At 62.2% G+C, this 20075-nt stretch overlaps 1 protein-coding gene across 2 annotated transcripts; it reads left to right on the top strand.

The window, feature by feature from the left end:
* Positions 1-2137: 2137 nt before the first annotated feature.
* NHSL2 (NHS like 2) lies at positions 2138-19631 on the top strand (the record flags this gene model as incomplete). 2 transcript variants are annotated; one of them, XM_083876402.1, is made up of 8 exons in its annotated part: positions 2138-2201; positions 10842-10994; positions 11801-11937; positions 12028-12232; positions 13112-13243; positions 14290-16497; positions 16586-16718; positions 17052-19631. In XM_083876402.1, 8 exons carry the CDS (start codon positions 2138-2140, stop codon positions 17362-17364), a joined length of 3345 nt encoding a protein of 1114 aa, XP_083732528.1. In that variant the 3' UTR covers positions 17365-19631. The 2 variants fall into 2 exon arrangements, with proteins under 2 accessions (XP_083732528.1, XP_083732529.1); XM_083876403.1 differs by lacking the exon at positions 2138-2201 and adding an exon at positions 5083-5211.
* Between the last annotated feature and the right edge of the window lie 444 nt (positions 19632-20075).

Here is a 20075-nt window from a genome sequence, read left to right as displayed (position 1 = left end):
CAGAGCAATGGCCAAGCTGTCGGATCGCAGCCCCACCATCCATAGAAGGGACTGTTGGAGCAGGGGCTGCTGTTCCCCCACCTCACACCGTGTGCTGGGCTCAGCTGGGGCTCGGGGAAGTGGCAGAAAAGTATTTTCTTGATGGAATTTCTGCGAACCGCCCCCGGCTCGCCCCAGTCCTTCTCCTCCCCGGGGAGTGCAGAGGCTGGTGAGGTGGGTGGGAGGCAGCTGGTGCTGCTGCAGCCCCATGCCGGGGTCCCTGGGAGCTGAGGAGTGGCACAGCCCAGCCCAGGACGGGGACACAGCCCGGGCAGCGGGGCGCCACGGCAGGGCCCTGCACCGCCGCAGCTGTCACACCCACCCGCTCCCACATCAGTCACACAAACCGCTCCTTGCACCGAGTACTGATCCAATTTGTGGCTGTTTCCATAACAACCTCCCAGCGCTTTCTGGTCCTTTCTGTTGCTGTAGGGATGCCAAGATCTGATGTGTCGGGGATGCTCCGTCCTGGGACACGGCCACTGGGCTGAGCCATCCCAGTCCCTCCTGGCTCCAGGGGTGAAGGGCTGCGCACCTGGGAGGTCCTGGCATGCTGGACAGGCTTCCCCACTCTGGGAAGGAGTTTTTTTCCCCATGAGAGGGATGTGGTGAGGTTTGGGCCAGGGGAAGGAACCCAAGGGCAGTGGCTGATCCAAGACTTTTGGGGGCTCCAGGATGCAGCTGAGCTTTATGCAGTCATGGTACTGCCTGGGATACTCAGTGCCAGGAATGGGGAGTGCCTTGGAGCACTGGCACACAGAGGTGGCCCTGAGGTGGCATCACCCCCAGGCCTGGCTCTTGCAATGTCCTGCAGCTCTCACACAGGTTCCTGACCGACCCCAGCCCAAAGCTCTTCCCACACCTCCTGCTTCCCTCTGTGCATGGCTCCAGCTGCTCTTGGAGCTGAGCTCTGCCTCCTGTCAGAGGCCTTCAACGCCTTGCATCCATCCATCCGTCCATCCATCCATCCATCCATCCCTCCATCCATCCATCCATCCATCCATCCATCCATCCATCCATCCATCCCTCCATCCATCCCTCCATCCATCCATCCATCCATCCATCCATCCATCCATCCCTCCATCCATCCATCCATCCATCCATCCATCCGTCCGTCCGTCCGTCCGTCCGTCCGTCCATCCATCCATCCGTCCGTCCGTCCGTCCATCCATCCCTCCATCCATCCATCCATCCATCCATCCATCCATCCATCCATCCATCCCTCCATCCCTCCATCCATCCCCTGCTCAGCCACCCACCCCACAGGGCAGCACTGGGACCCCCACCCAGCCCCAACACCCCTGGGAGCCCAGCCCCAGGACCTCACACACAACCCCACTGCCTCGGGGGTGCCCAGCTCTGGCACCACCTCATCCCCACCGACCCCCTCCGCTCCCTGTTGTTTGTAAACCAAACAGTTCCACAGGGGCTCCCAGCCCGAGGGCCCCCAGCCCAATCCCCTCACCCTGGGGGTTGTCCAGCCCTGGTATCCCCACTCCAGTGGTCTGACAGTGCTCGGCCCCGGCATCGCCCCACAATCACCCCGATATCCCAATATCCTCAGGGGGTTCCCAGCCCCGGTATCGCTATCCCCATCACCCCAGTGCTCCCCAGCCCTATCCCCACACCCTATATCCCCATCCCCCCGGTACTCCCCCAGCCCTATCCCCCACCCCATCCCCATCACTCCAGTATCCCCGAGCCCCCCATCCCCATCACCCCGGTACTCCTGAGCCAGATCCCCCCACCCCATCCCTATCACCCCAGTACTCCCCAGCCCAATTCCCCCCTCCCATCCCCATCACCCCGGCATTCCCGACCCCCGCGCCGCCCCCGCCCGGCCCCCGCAGCCGCCGCCATTGGGCGCCCGTTGGGCTCGGCGGGGGCGGCGGGGCGGGGGCCGGTGCCGGTGCCGCCCGGCTGGGCTCGGCTGGGCTCGGCTGGGCTCGGCTCGGCTCTCCCGGGCTCGCAGCGGAGCGATGCGGCCCGGCCCGGCCCCGGGCTCCTCCCCGCTCGGCGCGGCGGCCCCGCCGGGGGGCGGCCGGGGGGCGGCCCGGGGGCGGCGGCGCTGGGAGCCCGGGCCGGGCGGCGGCGGAGGATGGGCAACGCGCAGCGGAAGGGGCCGCGCAGCCAGCGGCGGGGCAGGATGCGCCCGGCAACAGGTACCGCCACCGGCGGGCGGGGCGGGACAGGACCCGCGCCCCCAGAGCCCCCGGGAGCCCCGAGAGCCCCCCAGAGCCCCCCAGAGCCCCCCAGAGCCCCCAGAGCCCTCAGAGCCCCCCAGAGCCCCCAGAGCCGGGGCCGCGGCGGCGGGCACGGGGAGCTCCGGGCTCGGCTCGGGCTGCGGCTCCCGGGTCGCTTGGAGGACACGGGCAGAGGTCACCGCGGCCGAGGCTTCGCCTCCCGAAGGGGACGGCGCGGGATGAGGCTGGCACTGGGGGGTACCACGGTTCCCCGGCTTGTGGGACAGGTGTGCCTGGCTGAGCTGCAGGGAGGTAGCCCGGGGTGACAAGGAGCCAGCCCCGGGCAGTGGGGAACCAGTCCTGGGTGCGGGGAGCCAGCCTGGGCAGTGGGGAACCACTCTGAGCAATGGGGGTCCAGCCCCAGGGTGTGGGGAGCCAGCCCCAGGCAGTGGGGATCCAGCCCTGGGCATGGGAACCCAGTCCCAAGGTATGGGGAGCAGGTCCTGGGTGTGGGGCTGCAGCCCAGGCAATGGGGAGCCAGCCCTGGGGACAGGGGTGCAGCCCCAGGTGAGGGGAGCCAGCCCCCAGCAATGGGGAACCAGCCCTGGGACAGGGGTGCAGCCCCAGGTGGGGGGACCAGCCCCCAGCAATGGGGAGCCCCTGCAGTTGCTGTCCCCAGGGCTGGGCTCCCCCCCCAGGCAGGGAGCCCGGTGCCTGTGCAGCCCCCACACTCCAGCTCTCTGCTCCCACACAGCGCTCTGCTGGTGGGTGTTTGGGGGCTCACAAACAATCCTGGGGAGGTGGACAGCCCTGCAGCTCTGCAGGAGTTTTTGAGGGGGAGCAGAGGGCTCACTTGGTGCTGGGAGCGGGCAGGGAGGGCAGGTGCCCTCTGAGGCAGCAGGGTCACACAAGCATGACCTGTCTGCTCACTCCTTTGTCTCCATGCAGCTGGTCCAGGCAGTTCAGCAACCTGCCCCAGTGCTCCAGCTCTTTTTCCAGCCCAGCTCCTGGGAATGCCAGAGGAGCTGGGATCTGGGGTCTGCCACAACTCCTGGCGCCAGGCCCGTCAGAGCCCTGGAGTCCCGGAGTGCAGCTTGCTGGGCTCTGCTGGCCCCAGCTCCTGCTGCCTTTCCCCTCCCTGCCGGCTTAGGAGCAGGACACAGCAGTGTGGGCAGCAGCAGGGAACTTCCAGCCCTGGGAGAGACCTGGGGAAGATTGCTTAGAAACTGAAGGAGAATGGGGACTGCTTGTCACAGCCCAAATGACTGTCACAGCTTAATAATCAGTGGGCAGAGAGGGTGGCAGCGCAACCTGACGCTGTCTAATTTTGCAGTCACTGTTGTAGCAGTGGGTGCAAAGCACTGAAATGGGGCACAAGAACTTTGGGTTGCACAGGAGAGGACCAGGAGAGAGGCTGAGCTGAACCTTGGAGGGAGTGAGAGATATGGGCTGGTCAGTATCTGCCACATCCCTTCTTGGGACAATGGAAGGTGAGCAGTGATTGCACTGTGGGACTCAGAGGGACTGTGGGATGCTGGCCTGTTCCCTACAGGGAGAGAGTGCCTGGAGCACAGGCCTGCAGGTCCTGGGGGATGAGGGATGCTGTGCTGGCCAGTACCCAGCACAGTGCCCTTGGCTCCCATGGCAGGCGTGGAAGATGAGCAGTGCCCAGACCATCAAATGCTGCTCTACTCCCTGCCTGCCTCTCCCACCTGGTGCCATTCAGAGGGAGAAGTAATCACACTTCAGGATTGTCAAAGGAATTCTTGGAGCACCGGGAAGGGCCCAAGGGGGATTGTGGGGCCAGGCCCTGGCCAGAGCTAATTCATCTCTGTCCTCAGGTCACAGTTCCCCACTAGGCTGGAGATCTCCAGCAGAGCTCCCTCAGGTGCCTGGTTTCCCTGAAAGACCTGCACCTGGCTGCTGGGGGCAGGGAGGAGTGGGATTTGGCACTGCATGGCTCTAAACTCATCTTGGGTGTAAAGCTCGAGCAAATGCTTGGACACTCACAGGGCTGCAGGACCTCGGTGCCTGGGGGATTCCTGAGCAGCTGCACATGCTGAGCTGGCTTCATCCAGAGAGGTGGCAGCAGGTCCAGCCTGGAGCTTATCTGCCAAGGGGAGGGAGCTGAGGCTCCACAGGGAGCAGCCCTATGGTGGGTGTGGGATATGAATGAAGTCTGTGCTTGGGGCAGCATTCTTGGCTCTGCTGCAGCCCCAGGAGCATCCATCCTCTGGGAGAAGCCAGCTCAGCTTTACACAGCCCTGGGGCACTGGGAAACTGGTCCCCAAGGAGCCTTTGCTCCAGGCTTTGCAAGGAGGTGAAGTGAGATGAAGATCTGGGAGCTCTGGCAGCTCCCAGGTCTGAGCCAGGGGGTTCAGAAGGTTTTGTGAGCTATAAGGACTGGGGGAGCTGGCAGGCAGTGTCTCAGCTGGGCTGGAGGCAGCTACAGCCTCCAGGTGCTGGTTTCCCCACAAGGAGTCTTGTTGTTGCTCCGTGTAGGAACAGCCCCCACATGCCGTGTCCCCCCAGGTCACCCACCACTCTCAGATGGTGCTGCAGCCACAGCTGGGGGATATTTCTGTTCCATGACCCTGTCCAGTTCAGGGAGTCCAGCCTGTCCTGGCTCTAGTGTCCCACTCCAGCTGCTGCAGGAGGGACACACGTGGAGGGATGTGCATTCTTGAGTGACCCGCCGCGAGGTCGGGTGGATGTGGGATGGGCTGTGCAGAGCCACGGTCCCTCCACCGTCCTTCCCCAGGGAAGGAAGAGGGGCCGGGGCCAGGACAATGGGCTGTGGCGCTGACTCAAACAGCCAGTTCCTGGTCGCTTCCTCTCCGTGCTGGAGCTGCGGGCAGCGAGGACGGGAGAAGCTCAGTGCTCTCTGGGTTGAGGCAGAAGCTCCTGAGTGGCCGGAGCAAGAGGGCTACCGCAGCACTCACAGCCATGGCCAAGGTGGAGTGGCTCCTGGCGCCCTGGCACCGGGCAGGTAAGGCAGGGAGCAGGGCAGGGCTGAGGTGGGTAGTGGGGGCGGTGGGATCTGCAAGCACTGCTCATCTCATTCTGCACGGCAGGACCCCGGGCTGGGGGCAGCTCTTGGGCACAGACCCTCTGGAGGCCCTGCAATACCCCTGGGGTCAGTGCTGTGCAGCAGTGCCAGTCTTGTGCCACCTTTCCCAGACTGACCGAGCTGTGGAGAGTTTGTTTGTGTCCCTTTTAAATCTTTCTGCCATTCCCCAGCTGAGTGGGGTGTCCTTGCTCTGACAAAGCAAGAGAAAGACAGAGACATCCAGCCCATGTGTCCCGCTGACCTCTCATCAGTCCTGCAGGGACAGATCCTGCCTGTCCTGGTGGGGCTGTGCCCTCCTGGCAGCTTCCACATGCTGGTGGCAGCAGGAGGAGGGACCGACCGTGGGACTGTGGACCATGGGTGGACACAAACAGCACAGACACCCAGGACCCTCACTGTTGTCACTGCTCTACCTCCTGCTGTAGCTGATTTCAGGTCTCAGGCCCCTTTGTCCCGGGACCTCTGGCCACATTCCCCTCTCAGGCGACTTCCTCACATTGTCCCGGCCCCGCGGAGTGTAAAACCAGCCGGGCACAGGGGAAGCCGCGCTTTCCTGGAAGGACTCCTCTGGAAGCAGGCTCTGGGACAGGCAGCCCACACTGGCCAGAGTGGGGAGCACTGCCTGGGCTTCCCTGTGCCACCGAACAGTCCCAGCCAGGCTGGGGAGGTCACTGTGGGGAGGCTGGTGGGCAGCCGGCTGTGGTCACCCTGTGCCCAGTGGTTCCTTTGGCTATGACAGTGTGATATTGGGCTGCCAGGACCACCTGGGTCTGACAGGTTGCTGTGCCAGGCTTCCCGAGGCTCTCAGGAATGATTTGTGCCTGGGGTTTTGCTGGGAAGCACAGGAGAGTGAGGGTTGCAGTATGAGGAGGCTGCCAGGGAGCCGTGGCAGGGCTGGGAGAGGGCTCTGGGCACAGCCCTGCTGCCCATGGTGGAGGGCGTGGTGCAGGAATCTGAGTTCAGCCAGGCTCCGGGGCTCCAGTGCCTGCCCCAGTGCTGCTGCTCTGCCCCAGGGAGCAGCCTTAGTCCACCTTGGCTGGCGTGGTCCCAGGCCAAGCCCTGCTGCAGGCACGGCCATGAGTGATCCCCATCCCCACAGGATGGGTGGTGGATGGTACACTGGGCTCCTCCTGGGCCAAATCCTGCAGCACACATACCTCCCCTCCTGCCAAAATTCCCTGAGCAGGGCCCATTGCACTGCTGGGACTGAATGCACACTGCAGCTCTGGGTACTGCTGGTGGACAGGGATGTTATTGCTGCTAGTGGTTTTCATAGAAAGCTCACAAAAACCAGCCTTCTCCCCATGAGCTGAGGGACTGCCACAGCTGCCAAATCTGTCACCAGCAACTTCTGCAGTGCCCTTATCTCCCATCAGCACAAAAATCAGCTGATTCTTTGTTAGACAGGGTTCTTGGAAGAGCTGAAAACCTCTGGTAGATCTGGTGTGTTGAGACAGGGTTGTTTCTCAGTGCCTGTGGTCCTGCTGGGCACCTGTGTGGGAGCACAGGGACATGCTGTACCAGGGTCCTGGCGTGGCACCTCTGAGAGGCTCCTGGCCCCAGCCACTAACAGGTCAGACACCTGTGCAGGTGGCCCTGCCTCGCTGGGGGATTGGAGCTATGCCACCAGACATGTGACAGTGGAGGTGTCCTGGAGAGGGTCAGATTCAGACAGTGCACAGTCTCTTGGCTTTTCCAGTGAGGCTCATCCCAGGCAGAGCATGTGCAAGTGGCACAGGGGACAGGTCTGCTCAGTGAGCGCTGCTGCCTTGTGGCACTGGGCCTAGGGGTGTCAGCAGGGTGTCGCTTCAGGATTTCATTCAGACCTGGGTGGGCATCTGTCCCCGGGGCCGCCGTGCACATGGACCCGGCTCCACATCCCGTGGGGAGCTGGTCCGGCAAGTCCAGTTCAGCAGGGGGTGAGCTTGGGACAGGAGGTGTTTCTGCGGCCGCTGCCAGCTCCCTCCGTGTGCTCTTTGCACTTCCTCTACCCTAGCTGTGGAGCAGCATGTGCCTGGCTCAGACACGGGACTGTCCCCAAGCCACACGCGCCGGTGACGAGCAGTCCAGGATCGAGAGCAGGCCACAGCTCTTGCTTGAGGCCGGTGGCACACGGGTCCCGGCGCTGCAGCACACGGCTCTGGCCGGCCAGCTCGAGCTCGGGGTGCTGTCAGGATCAGCCTCAGCCCCCAGGTTCACTGCCCTTGCCCTGTGCCGTGCTCAGCGCTCCGGACCGGCAGCAGCAGTAGCTGCCGCTGTGCCTGTACCCGTTGCCATGGCTGCTCTGCTGATGGTGCATCGCCTGCTGCTGCCGTTACATCATTGCTGCCCGTGCTCCTCACTGGCAGAGAGGGTCCGAGCGGCTCCAGACGCGCCCCCGGCATCTCCCGCGCGTGGGGAGCGAGCCTGAGAGGGAAAATTTGGCGGTGAATTCAAGCGAAAGGCATCGTCTCGCAGGAGCTTCGGCCTGGATTGAAACGGCTCTGATGGCTCTGTCAAATATCTCCCTGTGGATTCGGGATGCGTGGGCTGTGGGTGAGTAGGGATGCTGGCGTGGAGCAGGGGTGACTCAGGAGATACTGAGGGGCTGGGGGTCCTTCAGGGATGCTGTTCCCACAGGAGAGAGTGGAGCTCAGCTCCCCTTCAAGCGAACTTCTCTGGAATTCCAGCTCAGTCCTTGTGTACCCGCCACGGCCACAACACCCCGAGCCTGGACACCGGCTCATGCTCAGCAGGACTCTGAGACTGCAGCATCCACTGCAGCTGATGGTGCTGACTCTGGGAATATCTCAGGCAGATGCCCATTGGCAGACAGAGTAGGGGATGCTGCCTGCTCCTCTCTGCATGTCCTGGGGCCAGGAGGGGGCCTGGAGGCAGCAGGGAGCATAGTGAACCCCCCACCAGCCAGGCCTCAGTTTCCCTCAGCAGCAAGGCTGACCAGGGTCAGGTCGAGACCTCTGGGTTGGTGGGATGGAGCTGTCCATGTGGCTCTGTGATGTCCTTCACCTCCCGCAGGCATTTGCCATGGGGTTGGAGCCCCTCAGAGGTATTTTGTGCTCTGAGCCTGTCTCTGATAAGCGTGGCAGGAGGGTCACTGCCAAGGGCATTGGCTCAGCTCATGTGCACTATCCTGGCCAACTGTTGTGTTCCCTGCTGGAGGGCAGGCTGGGGCATCCCGTGCCCACAGATGTGGGTGGCAGCTGGGCTTCTTTGGACACTTACAACCCACCCTTGTAGTGTGGCTGCATCAGGCTGCCCTCAAATACTGCCCGTCCCTTGGGAGCAGTGTGGCAGTGGCACTGAATCAGGACTGTGGCTCCTTACACCCTGTCACCGAGCTGCCGTGCAGTGCTGGGCTGGGAGTGCTGCTCCCAAAACACCCTGGGAGTAGCAGCTCCCAGGGAGCCAAGGCCTCAGGGTGCTGCTCACTCTGGCACAGTGCTGTCCTTGCAGTGCAAGTTTGGGGTATCTGGGTGCCAGGAAAGTGCTCGACTCATCCATTCTTGCCCCCACCCCTTCTGGGGAGATGGAACCCACGATGGCTGTGCATTGGTGATGGCAGCACCTTGGCAATGCCAGCAGCTCGGCAATGCCTCCATCACAGCCCACACTGGCTCGGGACTGCGCTGTGTCACTCACAGTCTCAAATGAGTGTGTGTCAGCAAAGAGGAGGAAGCTCCCCGGGGGAGGACCCCAGTACTGCGGGTTCCCTTTCTGCCCTAAACTCTCTCCAGAGCAGGGCAGGGTGCTGGGTGTGGGTGCTGCCACATTTCCGCCACACCCAGGGCAGCCTCGGGTTTGGTGTTGTGGTTTGCCCACGTGGTCAGCACCCGGGGTGGGTGTCGGGGGTGACTTGACAGCAGGGCCGAGGTGCAGAGGTGAGCTCCTGTATTCTGGGGAGGGTGGTGGGGGCTTGGAGAACTGCTCAGGATGTCCCTGAGTGCTTGGTGGGATGTGGCTGCAGGGGGATATATGGGCAGAAGATGAAGAGCATCAGCTGTGCTGAGGCCAAAGGCTGGGGCTGTGTGAGTCAGGTAGGGGGTGCAGCAAGGCAGGATTTGGAGTGTTCTCAGAAATGACAGGGCAGCTTTGGATCCCCCACCTCGCCAAAACCAGCAGGTTGTGGTGTCTGGGGTCTGCAGAGGTGAAGGTGTGGTCTCTGCCCCTGGCACTGTGTGTCAGGGTTTTGGGGAGGTGCCCAAGCTTGCCCTGTGCACGGCACTCATATGCACACATGCGCCCCAACACCTCTTGGTTGGTATGGAAACAAGTCAAATTATTTAGAGGAGGAAGAAGGGAAAAAAAAAAAAAAAAAAAGGAAAAAACCCGGTGTTAAGGCCTGTCGTTATGGAAACAAATTATAAAAGTAACTAGGCTGGGGACATGGCACCTTGCTTTGGGGTGCTGGGCGTTGTGCAGGCTCCATCAGCTGGGGGAAGGGTGGGCAGGAGGGCACCCAGGAGCACAGGAGTGTTGTGGGCAGGAGGGCACCTGGGGGCAGGGGGGATGCTCGTGATGCAGTGCAGATGAACTGGGCCACAGCTGCCTGACCACTGGGGGTAGAGAGAAATGTGGCTTGTGCTGGGGGTCCCATGCCTGTTTTGGGGCCATTACCCTTCGCAGATATGTGGGATTGCTTTCCACTGCCTCAGCTGGGGCCTGGCACGGAGCAGGCTTTGGCAGCAGGGCAGTGGTGTGTTCCTGAGGCTGGGCACTGCACTGCAGGTGGCAGAGTGGAAATGTTTGTCACACACTGGTAATTGGAGCATCTCAGCTGATGGGGATGGGGACAGGGACCATGCAGTGGAGGATGAGCCCTAAATCCCCAGCAATGAGACCCTGGCCATCCATATCCCTGTGTAAAGCTCACAGAGACCCACTCTGTGCCTGCCAGGGTGGGGATGCCCTTGGAGACAATGTGCCAGTGGTGGCACTCCCTTGAATCCATGCTGGGTACAAACCCACATCCACTCAGAGCCATGCAGTGTTCCCATGGCAAAGCCTGACTGTGGGAGCAGCTCTCAGCTCCCCACAGAGCCAGTTCATGCTGAGCCCAGATCCTGCTCTCAGAGACTTTTCCACCCATCAGGGTGTTTCAGAGGGTCTGAGTAGTTGTCACAGAGGTTTCCTTCTCTGAAAGTTGTCCATGCCAGGGCAGGGTGTGTGAGCCCCAGTGGAAGTGACAGGTCCTTATCTCCTGCTTTTCAGTTGCAACTTCTGCTCCTCCACAGCCAGGATGTTGCTCCACCAGAGTGTGCAGCGTTTCCTGTGCCCAGGCACAGTTAGGCACGGGTGGCAGGGCTGGCTTCCTTCCCTAATTTTAGCCAACTCCCTTCTTGGCAACCTTCAGGGACAGCATCCAGCCTCCAAAGAGGTGGTGGCAATAAGGGCTGGTCCCAGTAGTCAGCAGCCTGCCAGGGTGGGATGCAGCCACATCCTGGAGAGCTGGGGTGGGATGAGCACTGTGCCGGTACGGTGTTATCCCACAGCAGCACCTGCAGGGAGGCCACCTCCCACCTGCCTCTGACCCCGTTCTCTCCTGCCTGCAGCCACCTCTAACCTGGACCTCGAGAGCAAGAAAGCTGCCCCCGCCAAGCTGCCATGGCAGCAGCCTGTGAATGTCTTCCTGGCAGCCGTGCGCCCACCGGGCATGGAACAGCTGCACCAGGAGGCCCAGCTCAACCTCCAGAGTTTGCTGCAAGGTAGCAAGGAGAGGGGCTGGAGTGGGCTGGGGCAGGGTGCTGGGTGGGTGCTGCCTGGGCTAGGTGACCACTGTGAGCTCATTTCCCACACGCATGTCTGAGCCACTCCTTGGACCTCACCAGGCTGCAGGAGTTGGGTCCTTGGGGTCCCATCCTCCAGTGGCCCCTCACTGATCTCTGCTCCCAAGTTGCTGCTGCAGGTGCCAAAGCAACTGGGACCAGAATTGCCTGCTGGGGCCACTGAGGCCAGTGGGGCCACCAGGGCACCCACGAACACAACACAGTTCTCATCAGGGCCTCAGGGATCTCCCACTGATTTGCCTAACTGGATCAAGGTGGCCGGTGATTTTGTTTCCTTCCAGTCTCTGGCCCAGGCTGTCACGTGGCCCTGGCTCTGATGCTCCTCAGGCATCAGATGAGATCAGCAGCCCAGCCATCCGAAAGCTTGTAATCTCATTAAGTCAGCCTGAGCAGCCCTGCTTTCCGCCAGCCCACAGCCACCAGCATTAATTAGCTCAACAATTACAGGATGGGGCACACTGAGTTCCTGGCTATCCCCACCAAGACCCACCACATCCCCTGACTGTGCCCCGGGAGCAGTGGGGCCAGCTGCTGGGATCTTAGTGCTTCTTCAGTTTCCCCCAGACCCTCCTTGGGGTCTCCCTCACTTTCTGAGCAGTCTGTCCTGAGCAGGCATGGCCAGCTAGGCTGGGGACAGCCAGAGGGGACAGTCACCATCCCTTCACATGCCCACTGCACCGGGATCTGCAGCAGGAGCAGGGTCCCAGGTGCCACTTTTCTTGCAGAGGAGTATGAGGAGCAGTACACCGAGAGCAGGGTCACCGGGCAGACCTTCCGTGCTGCTGGTCACATGCCCCCTGACACCTCCCCTGAGCCGTCACCTCGACCTCCACCTGCCAAGCGCCTTGAGTTTGTGCTTATGGTGAGTTCTGGGGTGCCAGGGCGGGCAGCAAGTCCCTGTTCATGTTCCACCCTTGTCCCTTTGGTGGCTGACATACCTTTCTTCCCACAGCCCCCAAGCCAGCGAGCGGCCGAAGAGGAGAGCACCAGCAGCACCGTGCTCAGTGCTCAGCCTCCTGACACCTCCCTGAGCCTCCCCACCAGCCCAGACAAGCAGCCCCCCTGGCCCAGGGCCTTCCCCCTGCCCCCTGTGGAGGAAAAGCAGTGGCACCAGCCTGGCTCCATCCAGACCAACATTGTCCCCATCAATGTCTCTGGTAGGGCAGCATCCCATGGCGTGGTGGGGGTACACAGGGTGCAGGCAGAGATGTGCCCTAGCAGCCATCTGGGGCAGGGTGTGGGTGGTTGGAAGGGGCTGTGGCTGCAGGCTGTGTTTCTGTGGGTTAGGTGGGCACTGGGGCAGAGAGGGGACAGCAGGGCCATGCTGTCATCATTCCCAGCCATCTCTTGTGCCATCTGCAGCTTTGTGTGTCTGGTCTGCTGGCCATGCTGCTGGCAGGTCTTCACATCCCTGATGTAATGTCCAGCCAGCCAGGTCTGTTGTCACCTGGGCTCTCACCACGTGCCATACACCTGACCTGTGTCACCTGTCTCCCCTGACTGTCCGTCTGCTCATCCTCTCGGGTCCATAGCTCCCAGCAGCACAGCTCTGCCCAGTCCTTGCAGACACAGGTGCCATGCTCTGGCCCAGGTCAGAGTCTGGGGCTGGTGGCTGGGTGAGGTGCCCCTTCTGAAGGGCAGAGGTGTCTCTCCTCCCTTTCCCTCCATCGTAGAGAGTTGTACCAGGCCTACACTGGTCCCTCTCCATGCCTCATGTACCCATCCCCAGTCTGGCTCAGCACAGTGGTATGGGATCCAGCCTCACCAGCACAGACCAGTGCCTGTCACGCAGCACAGGGCTGGTCTCTGTAGCTTTCCATCCATCCCACCTCCATCTGCAGCGTTCCCATGGTGCCTCCATCTCCCCCGTGATCACCCCACATGGCTCACACCATCCTCCTGCATCCCACACTCCCACCTGTGTCACCATCCCAGGCTGGGGACACGCAGAGATCACGGGTGATGGAGGGGGACGAGCTCCCGGCCTGGCAGCGGCCCCCAGCACCGTGGTGTCCTGCTGTTTGTTTTGGCTACAGGGCAGCACTTTGCTAGGCATGCGAGTGCTCGTCACTCCCTGTTTAACACAGAGACCGCCATGAACCCAAAGTCCACCCTGCGGCGTAGACGGACCATTATTGGATTCCCTAACCTGTCTCTGCGGGACCAAGGTGATGGCAAGAACCGCGCCGGCAGCACCCGGGCAGGGCTGGCACCCCCCAGAGCTGCCCTGATGGTGGCACAGCCACCCCAAAAGGCTGGCAGCCAGCCCGGGCACAGACGGGCTCCTGGGTACACCCTGAGCGCTGGGAGGTGCAGGCACCACACTGACTCTGCACACACCGAGGTGCTGGGCACACTGGTGACACCAGGCTGGCCTGGGGCTGGCACGGCATCAGCCCCTTCATCCTGAGTCAGGGTTCTGAGACAGGAGTCACCCAGCCTCGGCTCCAAAAGCTCCACGTGCCCACCTTCCCCATGGGCAGGCCCTGTGGCAGGGTGCTGTGGGGCACACATCTGGCCAGGTCTTTGCTGGGGTTGGCAAGGTGGCCATGCCAGTGCCAAGGGTGTGCATGTGAGAGTGCCTGGAGTGCTTCCAGGCTGGGATTGGACCCTTGGGAACAGCAACCACTGTGGCTCAGGGGCTCCATCCTGCTATCCTCTGGGGAAGGTGTATCCTCTGTGGAGGCAGGTAGGGACAGCCATGGCACCAGCTGCTCCAAGGCAATTTTCACAGGGTAGAAGGAAGGTTTCTTCCCAGACATCACCTTGTTGTCACAGCTCCTCCTTTGGAGTCAGTCAGATCTCAGCCCACCACAGCCTTGAGCACCCCTGTCTGTTGGGAGTGTTCAGAGTGGGGCTGCTGGCTCCTTCCCCATCCTGGCTGTGCTGTGATGGGGTGGCACTGTGAGGCACCATGTCCCTCCCTGTCCCAGCTGGCAATGCCTGACCTGGCTCCTCCTGAACCCTATTTGTGTCCCCACCGTGGAGCAGCACCAGGGCAGCACTTTGGTTGCCATGGGAGTGATGTCCCCATGGGTAGAGCCTCCTGCCATGGCTGCTGATTTGTCCTTGGCACATTCCGGCCAACAGATCCACATTTTTATGGCTGGGCAGAGGTGCAGCCTCAAGACTGGCCACGGGCTGGGACAGCATGCTGGGCAGGGCCTGTGAGTGAGGCAGGATGGTGCTCACCAGGCTCTGTCTCTCCCCACAGGCAGCACCAACGGCCCCACATCCAGCACACACACGCCCATCGCTGAGTCCCTGTCCTGCAGCTTTGTGCCTGAGACCACGAGTGAGGGAACGACGGCCCAGGAAATCAGCCCCCGTCCACCTCTCTCAGCCCCACTGAGGAAGACCTTCAGTGACCTCGGGACCCGCTGCCAGCCACCTGCTGCCATGGATGGGGCGGCCAACCCTTGTGCCAGTGCCTGCAATGGGACACAGGGCGCCCCTTTCTCCCCACCCTGGAGCCCCCTGGGTTATGGAAGCCCCCCCAACCTCACCCCTGGCCCAGGCAAGGGGCCCACCTGCACCTCACCAGGCGGCTCCATCCCATCGCCCAGCCCAGGTTCACCCGCCACCTCCACCTCCTTCTTCATCACCACAGAGGAGCACATGGGCAGTAATGGGCCCAGCTTCTTCTCTGGCCCAGTGCCTGCTTCCCCCGCCAGCTCTGGGTGCATCCAGGGAGCCAAGGGGAATTTCTTTCCGGGAAGCCAAGAGGAGCTGGAGCCAGCAGCAGGGCGGGTGCAGCTGGAGGTGGAGCAGGCAGGGTGCCGGTTCCGTGAGCGGTCGCTGTCAGTGCCCACCGACTCGGGGTCCCTCTGCTCTGTGGACATTGCATACGCTGAGACCCGGCGGGGCAGCACCAACTATGTCCTAGGCTACCCCAGCGCCAGCTCCGAGGGCAGCACCAGCACTGACAACATCTCCCTGGGGCTGGAGCCCGAGGGGCAGCGGCGGCGGCGCTCCAAGAGCATCTCCCTGAAGAAGGCCAAGAAGAAGCCCTCGCCACCCACACGCAGCGTCTCGCTGATCAAAGAGGGGGATGACGGTGATGTGGGGCTCAGTGCAGCACTGCCGAAGGACCAGCGGCCCAAGAGCCTGTGCATCCCACCAGAGCTCCAGGGTCACCGGCTGGTGCATGCCAACCCCCAGGGGAGTGCAGGCAGGGAGCCCAGCAGCACAGCTGCTCCCCACCAGTGGCATCTCACGGACTGGAGGGCCGGCAGTGATCCCTACCAGTCCCTCTCTGGCTCAAGCACGACCACGGGGACCACAGCCATTGAGTGTGCCAAGGCACGAGGCAGCTCTGAGTCCCTCGTGTCCCCTTCAGTCTCCAGGGCCACGACACCCTCCCAGCTCTCTGCCGAGGCAGACATCAAGACCTCCTCACCAGGCAGGCCCACACGGCTGATGTCCCCATCCAGCGGGTACTCCAGTCAGTCGGAGACCCCAACCCCCACCGTACCCACCTCCACCATCCTCGGGCACTCCCCACACCAGGTGCGTGTGAGGCCGCTGGTCCCCCAGAGAAAATCCTCTCTGCCCCCCACATCCCCCATGGAGAGGAGCCCCAAGGGCAGGCTGTCCTTCGACCTCCCACTGACTCCACCCGCCCACCTCGACCTCTCAGGGCTGAAGATCTCCCTGAAGGGGAAGACGAAGGTCAGCCGGCACCACTCTGACTCCACCTTTGGCACCAAGCTGGCCCAGAAGACCAGTCCCATCACTCCTGTCATGCCCGTGGTCACACAGTCCGACCTGCGCTCCGTTCGCCTCCGCTCCATCAGCCGCTCAGAGCCAGAGGACAACGCTGATGGCCCAGAGCACACGGAGGAGCCAGAACACGTCCCCTGCCCAGGGCCAGAGAGGAAAGTGAAGCCACCTGTGGCAGAGAAGCCACCACTGGCCAGGCGCCCCCCGTGCATCCTGCCCAAGCCCCCAGTTCTGCGGGAGGAGGGTCCCCTGTCCCCCAAATCCCCGCCAGGCACTGCCGCCAAGGAGAAGGGGGTGGCACACGATGCCGTAGTGGTGCTGCGGAGAGGGGAGCTGAGGAGGGGTTTAGGCGAGCCCCACTTGTCCCTGGCCCCGTCGGGGCCCCGGAGGCTCTCGCAGGGCAGCCTGGACGAGCTGCGGCCGGAGCGGAGCGGGGCCAGGGGGGAGCGCAGGAAGGCCAAGGTGCCGCCCCCAGTGCCCAAAAAGCCCAGCGTGCTGCACCTGCCGCTCATGCCGGCCCCAGCACAGCAGGGAGCTGGTATGGGGGACCTGCCACCCACCCCCAGCCCCATCATCACGCTGGACGCTGAGCCCACCTGCTGCAACCCTGAGGCTGAGGATCCACCGTCCCCCAAGGCTGTAGGCACCACGGGCTGGCAGCCTGCCGGCGAGCCTGCCAGTGAGCCTGCCTCAGAGCAAGGTGAGATCCCTTGTGGTGGGATCACCCCAGGGATAAGGGCTCCCCGTGCTGCACAGGAGATTCACTGCTGTCTTCTCCCTGCCCACAGGCAGCTCAGCAGAAGCCAGCATGGAGGAGAAGAGCTTTGCCAGTGACAAGACGGCCGACTCCATCGTGGAGGAGGACGATGAGGTGTTCACAACGTCCCGCACCACGGAGGATCTCTTCACAGTGATCCACAGGTAAGGCTGGTGCATGCACTGAGGGGACAGCCCCTGTGCCCACTGTGTGCCACCCCTGTCCCAGCTCTGGGTGTAGTGTCCCCCCATCACAACACCTCCATTTTCCATACTGGGGCCAACGTTCATCCTTGGGGACAGCCCAGTTGCTGCTGCCTTGAGCGGAGTGCAGCCAGCAGGGAGGGTCCAGATTAGTTCCACCTGCCAGGAGCACCACCTGCCATGCTCCTGTTGTCACCCTGCCCCAGCAGAGCAGGCTGGGCTCTACCATGTCCCTCACTCTGGGACCTCACTCCAGCCCCAGACTGCTCCCACCACTGTCCCTTTGGTGCCTAGGTCGAAGAGGAAGGTCTTGGGGCGGAAAGAGCCTGGTGACACTTTCAGCAGCCGACCCACCTCCCACTCACCTGTAAAGACTTCAGGCTCCCCAACCGGTGAGTCCCCAGCAGCAGCAGGTAGCAGTGGGAAGTCTTCCAGCAGGAATGAGGATTTTAAAGCCCTGCTCCAAAAGAAGAGCAGCAAAACCAGCCCTGGTACTCGGCCGTCTGCTGCTGAACTGCTCAAGACCACAAACCCGCTGGCCCGGAGGGTCATCACAGAGTTTGCCCCTGAGCTGGACAGTGCAAACAGCCACAAAAGCCAGCCCTGACCACACAGGGCCCCCTCCAGCCAGAGGGGTGGCGATGGCTGCAGAGGGAGCGCTGCTGCAAAGGGCTGTCCTGGCTGCTGGGGAGCCCCTGTATCCTGCTGGGGGGTTCTTCTGCTTTTTTTCCTTGTTTGGAGAGCTGCTGGCAGAGAGGCAGTGACTGGAGCCCAAGCCCTCATGACTCTGGGCCCTTCCCATGAGGGAAGCAGCTGGAACTGGCCCTGGCTGAGCCAGCTCCTGGAATTGAAGGCTCCTGCCCAGGAACCAGAACAGGATCACAGCCCCCGGTGTCGCCCCGTGCCTGCAGTGAAGCAGCTTGAGACTCTTTGGTCCCTTCGGCATGTGGTACTTTAAACAGCTTTTCTAATGCACAGTGGTGGTGATGTCTGATTCTCTTCCCTTTGACATTGTACCTTGAGTTTCCCATGCAGAGATACCCTGGTTGAATTCATCTGGACACACAGATGCGCTTTGGGAAGACGCCAGGGGTTCAGCTGGATCTGCGGTTGCTTTCGAAGAGTCACAGGAGGTTCCCTGTCATTGCCCTGAGCATCCTCCCTGTCACACAGGGAACTGGCACCCGACGTCCGCAGCCAGCGCCACCACCTCAAGCCAAACCCCCACCCCTTGAAAGCCCCCAAAATGCTGCATTTTGGAGCTCCTCAGCTCTCAGTCCAAAAAAAAAAAAAAACAAACCCCGGGGTTGCCTCCACTCCCACACCCCTGGTCTCATTGCACAGGGGTCTGGAAGCCACCCCACTCCCTGCCAGCCCCCCACCAGGGGTCCTGCACCCAGCTGCCAACTGGGGTGAGGGGGGTGCCGTGCCGTGGGAAGGAAGCTCGTCCCCAGCTCTGCCTCCTGCATCTCCCCCGACAGACTCTGCAATGATTTCTCCTGCTGCTCTGGCCACCGGAGGTCCTGGGAGGCTACTGAGATGGTGGCTGGAATCCAGATGGACATCACCTGAGCCACCTCCCTGGTGACTCCTGAGTCCCCCCAGGGTTGCCCACCACTCACTCACCCGTGCCCACTTGCCACCAGGGAGCTGAGCAAGGCCAAGTGAGACACGTGCCATCAGGGCATGTGCAGGGGGCCATGGAGGAGGGTTTGCATGTCCTTGGGTGGGATTTACCCCCCTCACCCCCTGCTGCCTCTCCCTCTCCAGCACGGGGGCCCAGCAGCCAGGAACAGGCTGTGGTGTGGGGAGGAAACATGAGCTCTGAGCACGAGCATGGCCATGCACCCAGAGAAACAGGAAGGGCCAGCCGTGGCTGACAAGGAAACAGAGTGTTTAGGGAAATTTCTGCTTGATTTTTGATGTATTTCCACATGCTCCAGCCCTCCTGTGCTGTGGGGGAGCAGTGCAGAGGGTCCAGGCAGCAGCAGGGCACCAGGGCAGTGCTTCAGCTGCCCCTCTGAGGGGCCTGGGCTACTCTGGAAGTCTCTGCCCCACCAGGGGAATCTCTGCATCCCCGGGGAGCACAGCCTGGGCAAACACTTCCCCATCCTTACCCCAATCCTGGATCTGATCCCACTGAGGCTCCAGTTGGTTCCCCTTTCCTCCATCCTGGTACTCCCTCATCTCTCCCTTTCCTTTCCCAGGGCTGCAGATTTAAGCCTGTAATTAAGAGCCAGGCTGAGAAACTCAGGAAAAAAAAAAAAAAAAAAAAAAAAAAAAAGGGAAAAAAAAAAAAAAAAAAAAAAAAGAAAAAAAAAAGCCCCTGCAAAAAAAAAAGCTCTAAATGAATGTCCACATTTCACCCCCATCCCATGGCCCCAGCCAGTGGCAAGGTGCTGGCTCGGGCCAGGGCACAGCTTGGGAAGCTCTGGGGACGGGTTCATTTTGCACATGACTGCTCAGGAAACCAGGGATGGAGCCGGCAAAGGGGGCTGGGAACAAGGACGGGTAAGGACCCCCCTGCAACACCCCCAGCACCACTGGGGCAGCTGGAGTGGCCAACGCTGCGGGGGAAAATGTCCAAGTGGGCCAGAGGTCAATTGTGGGACAGAGACTGGCCATGGACTGGAGATTGGCCGTGGGATGGAGATCCTCATTTCCCTGGCTGAAGGAACATGTTCCTCCTGGGGCTCTTCTTGGCTGAGAGCTCGTCCCTGGCTGCTCATTCCCTGCTCCCTCTGGCTGCGGCTGCTCCGCTGAGAAGGCAGAAGGCACAGTGGGGTTCTGTTCCCCTGGGAAGGCAGAGGGGTCCCGGGAAGAGCCCGGCCGGCAGCACAGCCCTGCCCCGGAGCGAGGGCCGCCAAAGGTGCCAACTATGGAATGTTGTATTTTTTATCTCGCCAGCTTGGTAAAGTGCTCCCTGCTGCCCGCCTGTGCCTGTGCTTCTTTGGGGCTGCCCAGGGACGGGCGCTGGGGAGGTGGGAACCCCTGACACCCCGGGGCGGCTCGAGGGGCCTGTCACAGCCTCTGCCACCCGCTCGAGTGTCCCCCGGGCTCTGAGGGAGGGCACAGGGACACCGTGAGGTGTCAGAGTAGCACGGGCTGGGCACTGCGGGACGGGCCCCAGGGGAGCCGGGCATGGTGTGGGGGGCCGGGGATGGTGTGGGGGGCCGGGGATGGTGTGAGGGGCCGGGGATGGTGTGGGGGGCCGGGGACAGGCGGGATGGATGTGAGGGACAGGCACAGCCCGGGGGGACTGGTGGGATCAGCTCTTGTGCTGGGGGAGAGCTGGGGAAGCGCGGGGCACTGGGTACA

The sequence above is a fragment of the Zosterops lateralis genome, assembly GCF_965231275.1.
Source record: "Zosterops lateralis genome assembly, chromosome: 21".
Taxonomy (NCBI): domain Eukaryota; kingdom Metazoa; phylum Chordata; class Aves; order Passeriformes; family Zosteropidae; genus Zosterops; species Zosterops lateralis.
The sequence above is the reverse complement of the archived record's forward strand: the minus strand, read 5'-3'. Positions and strand labels throughout refer to the sequence as shown.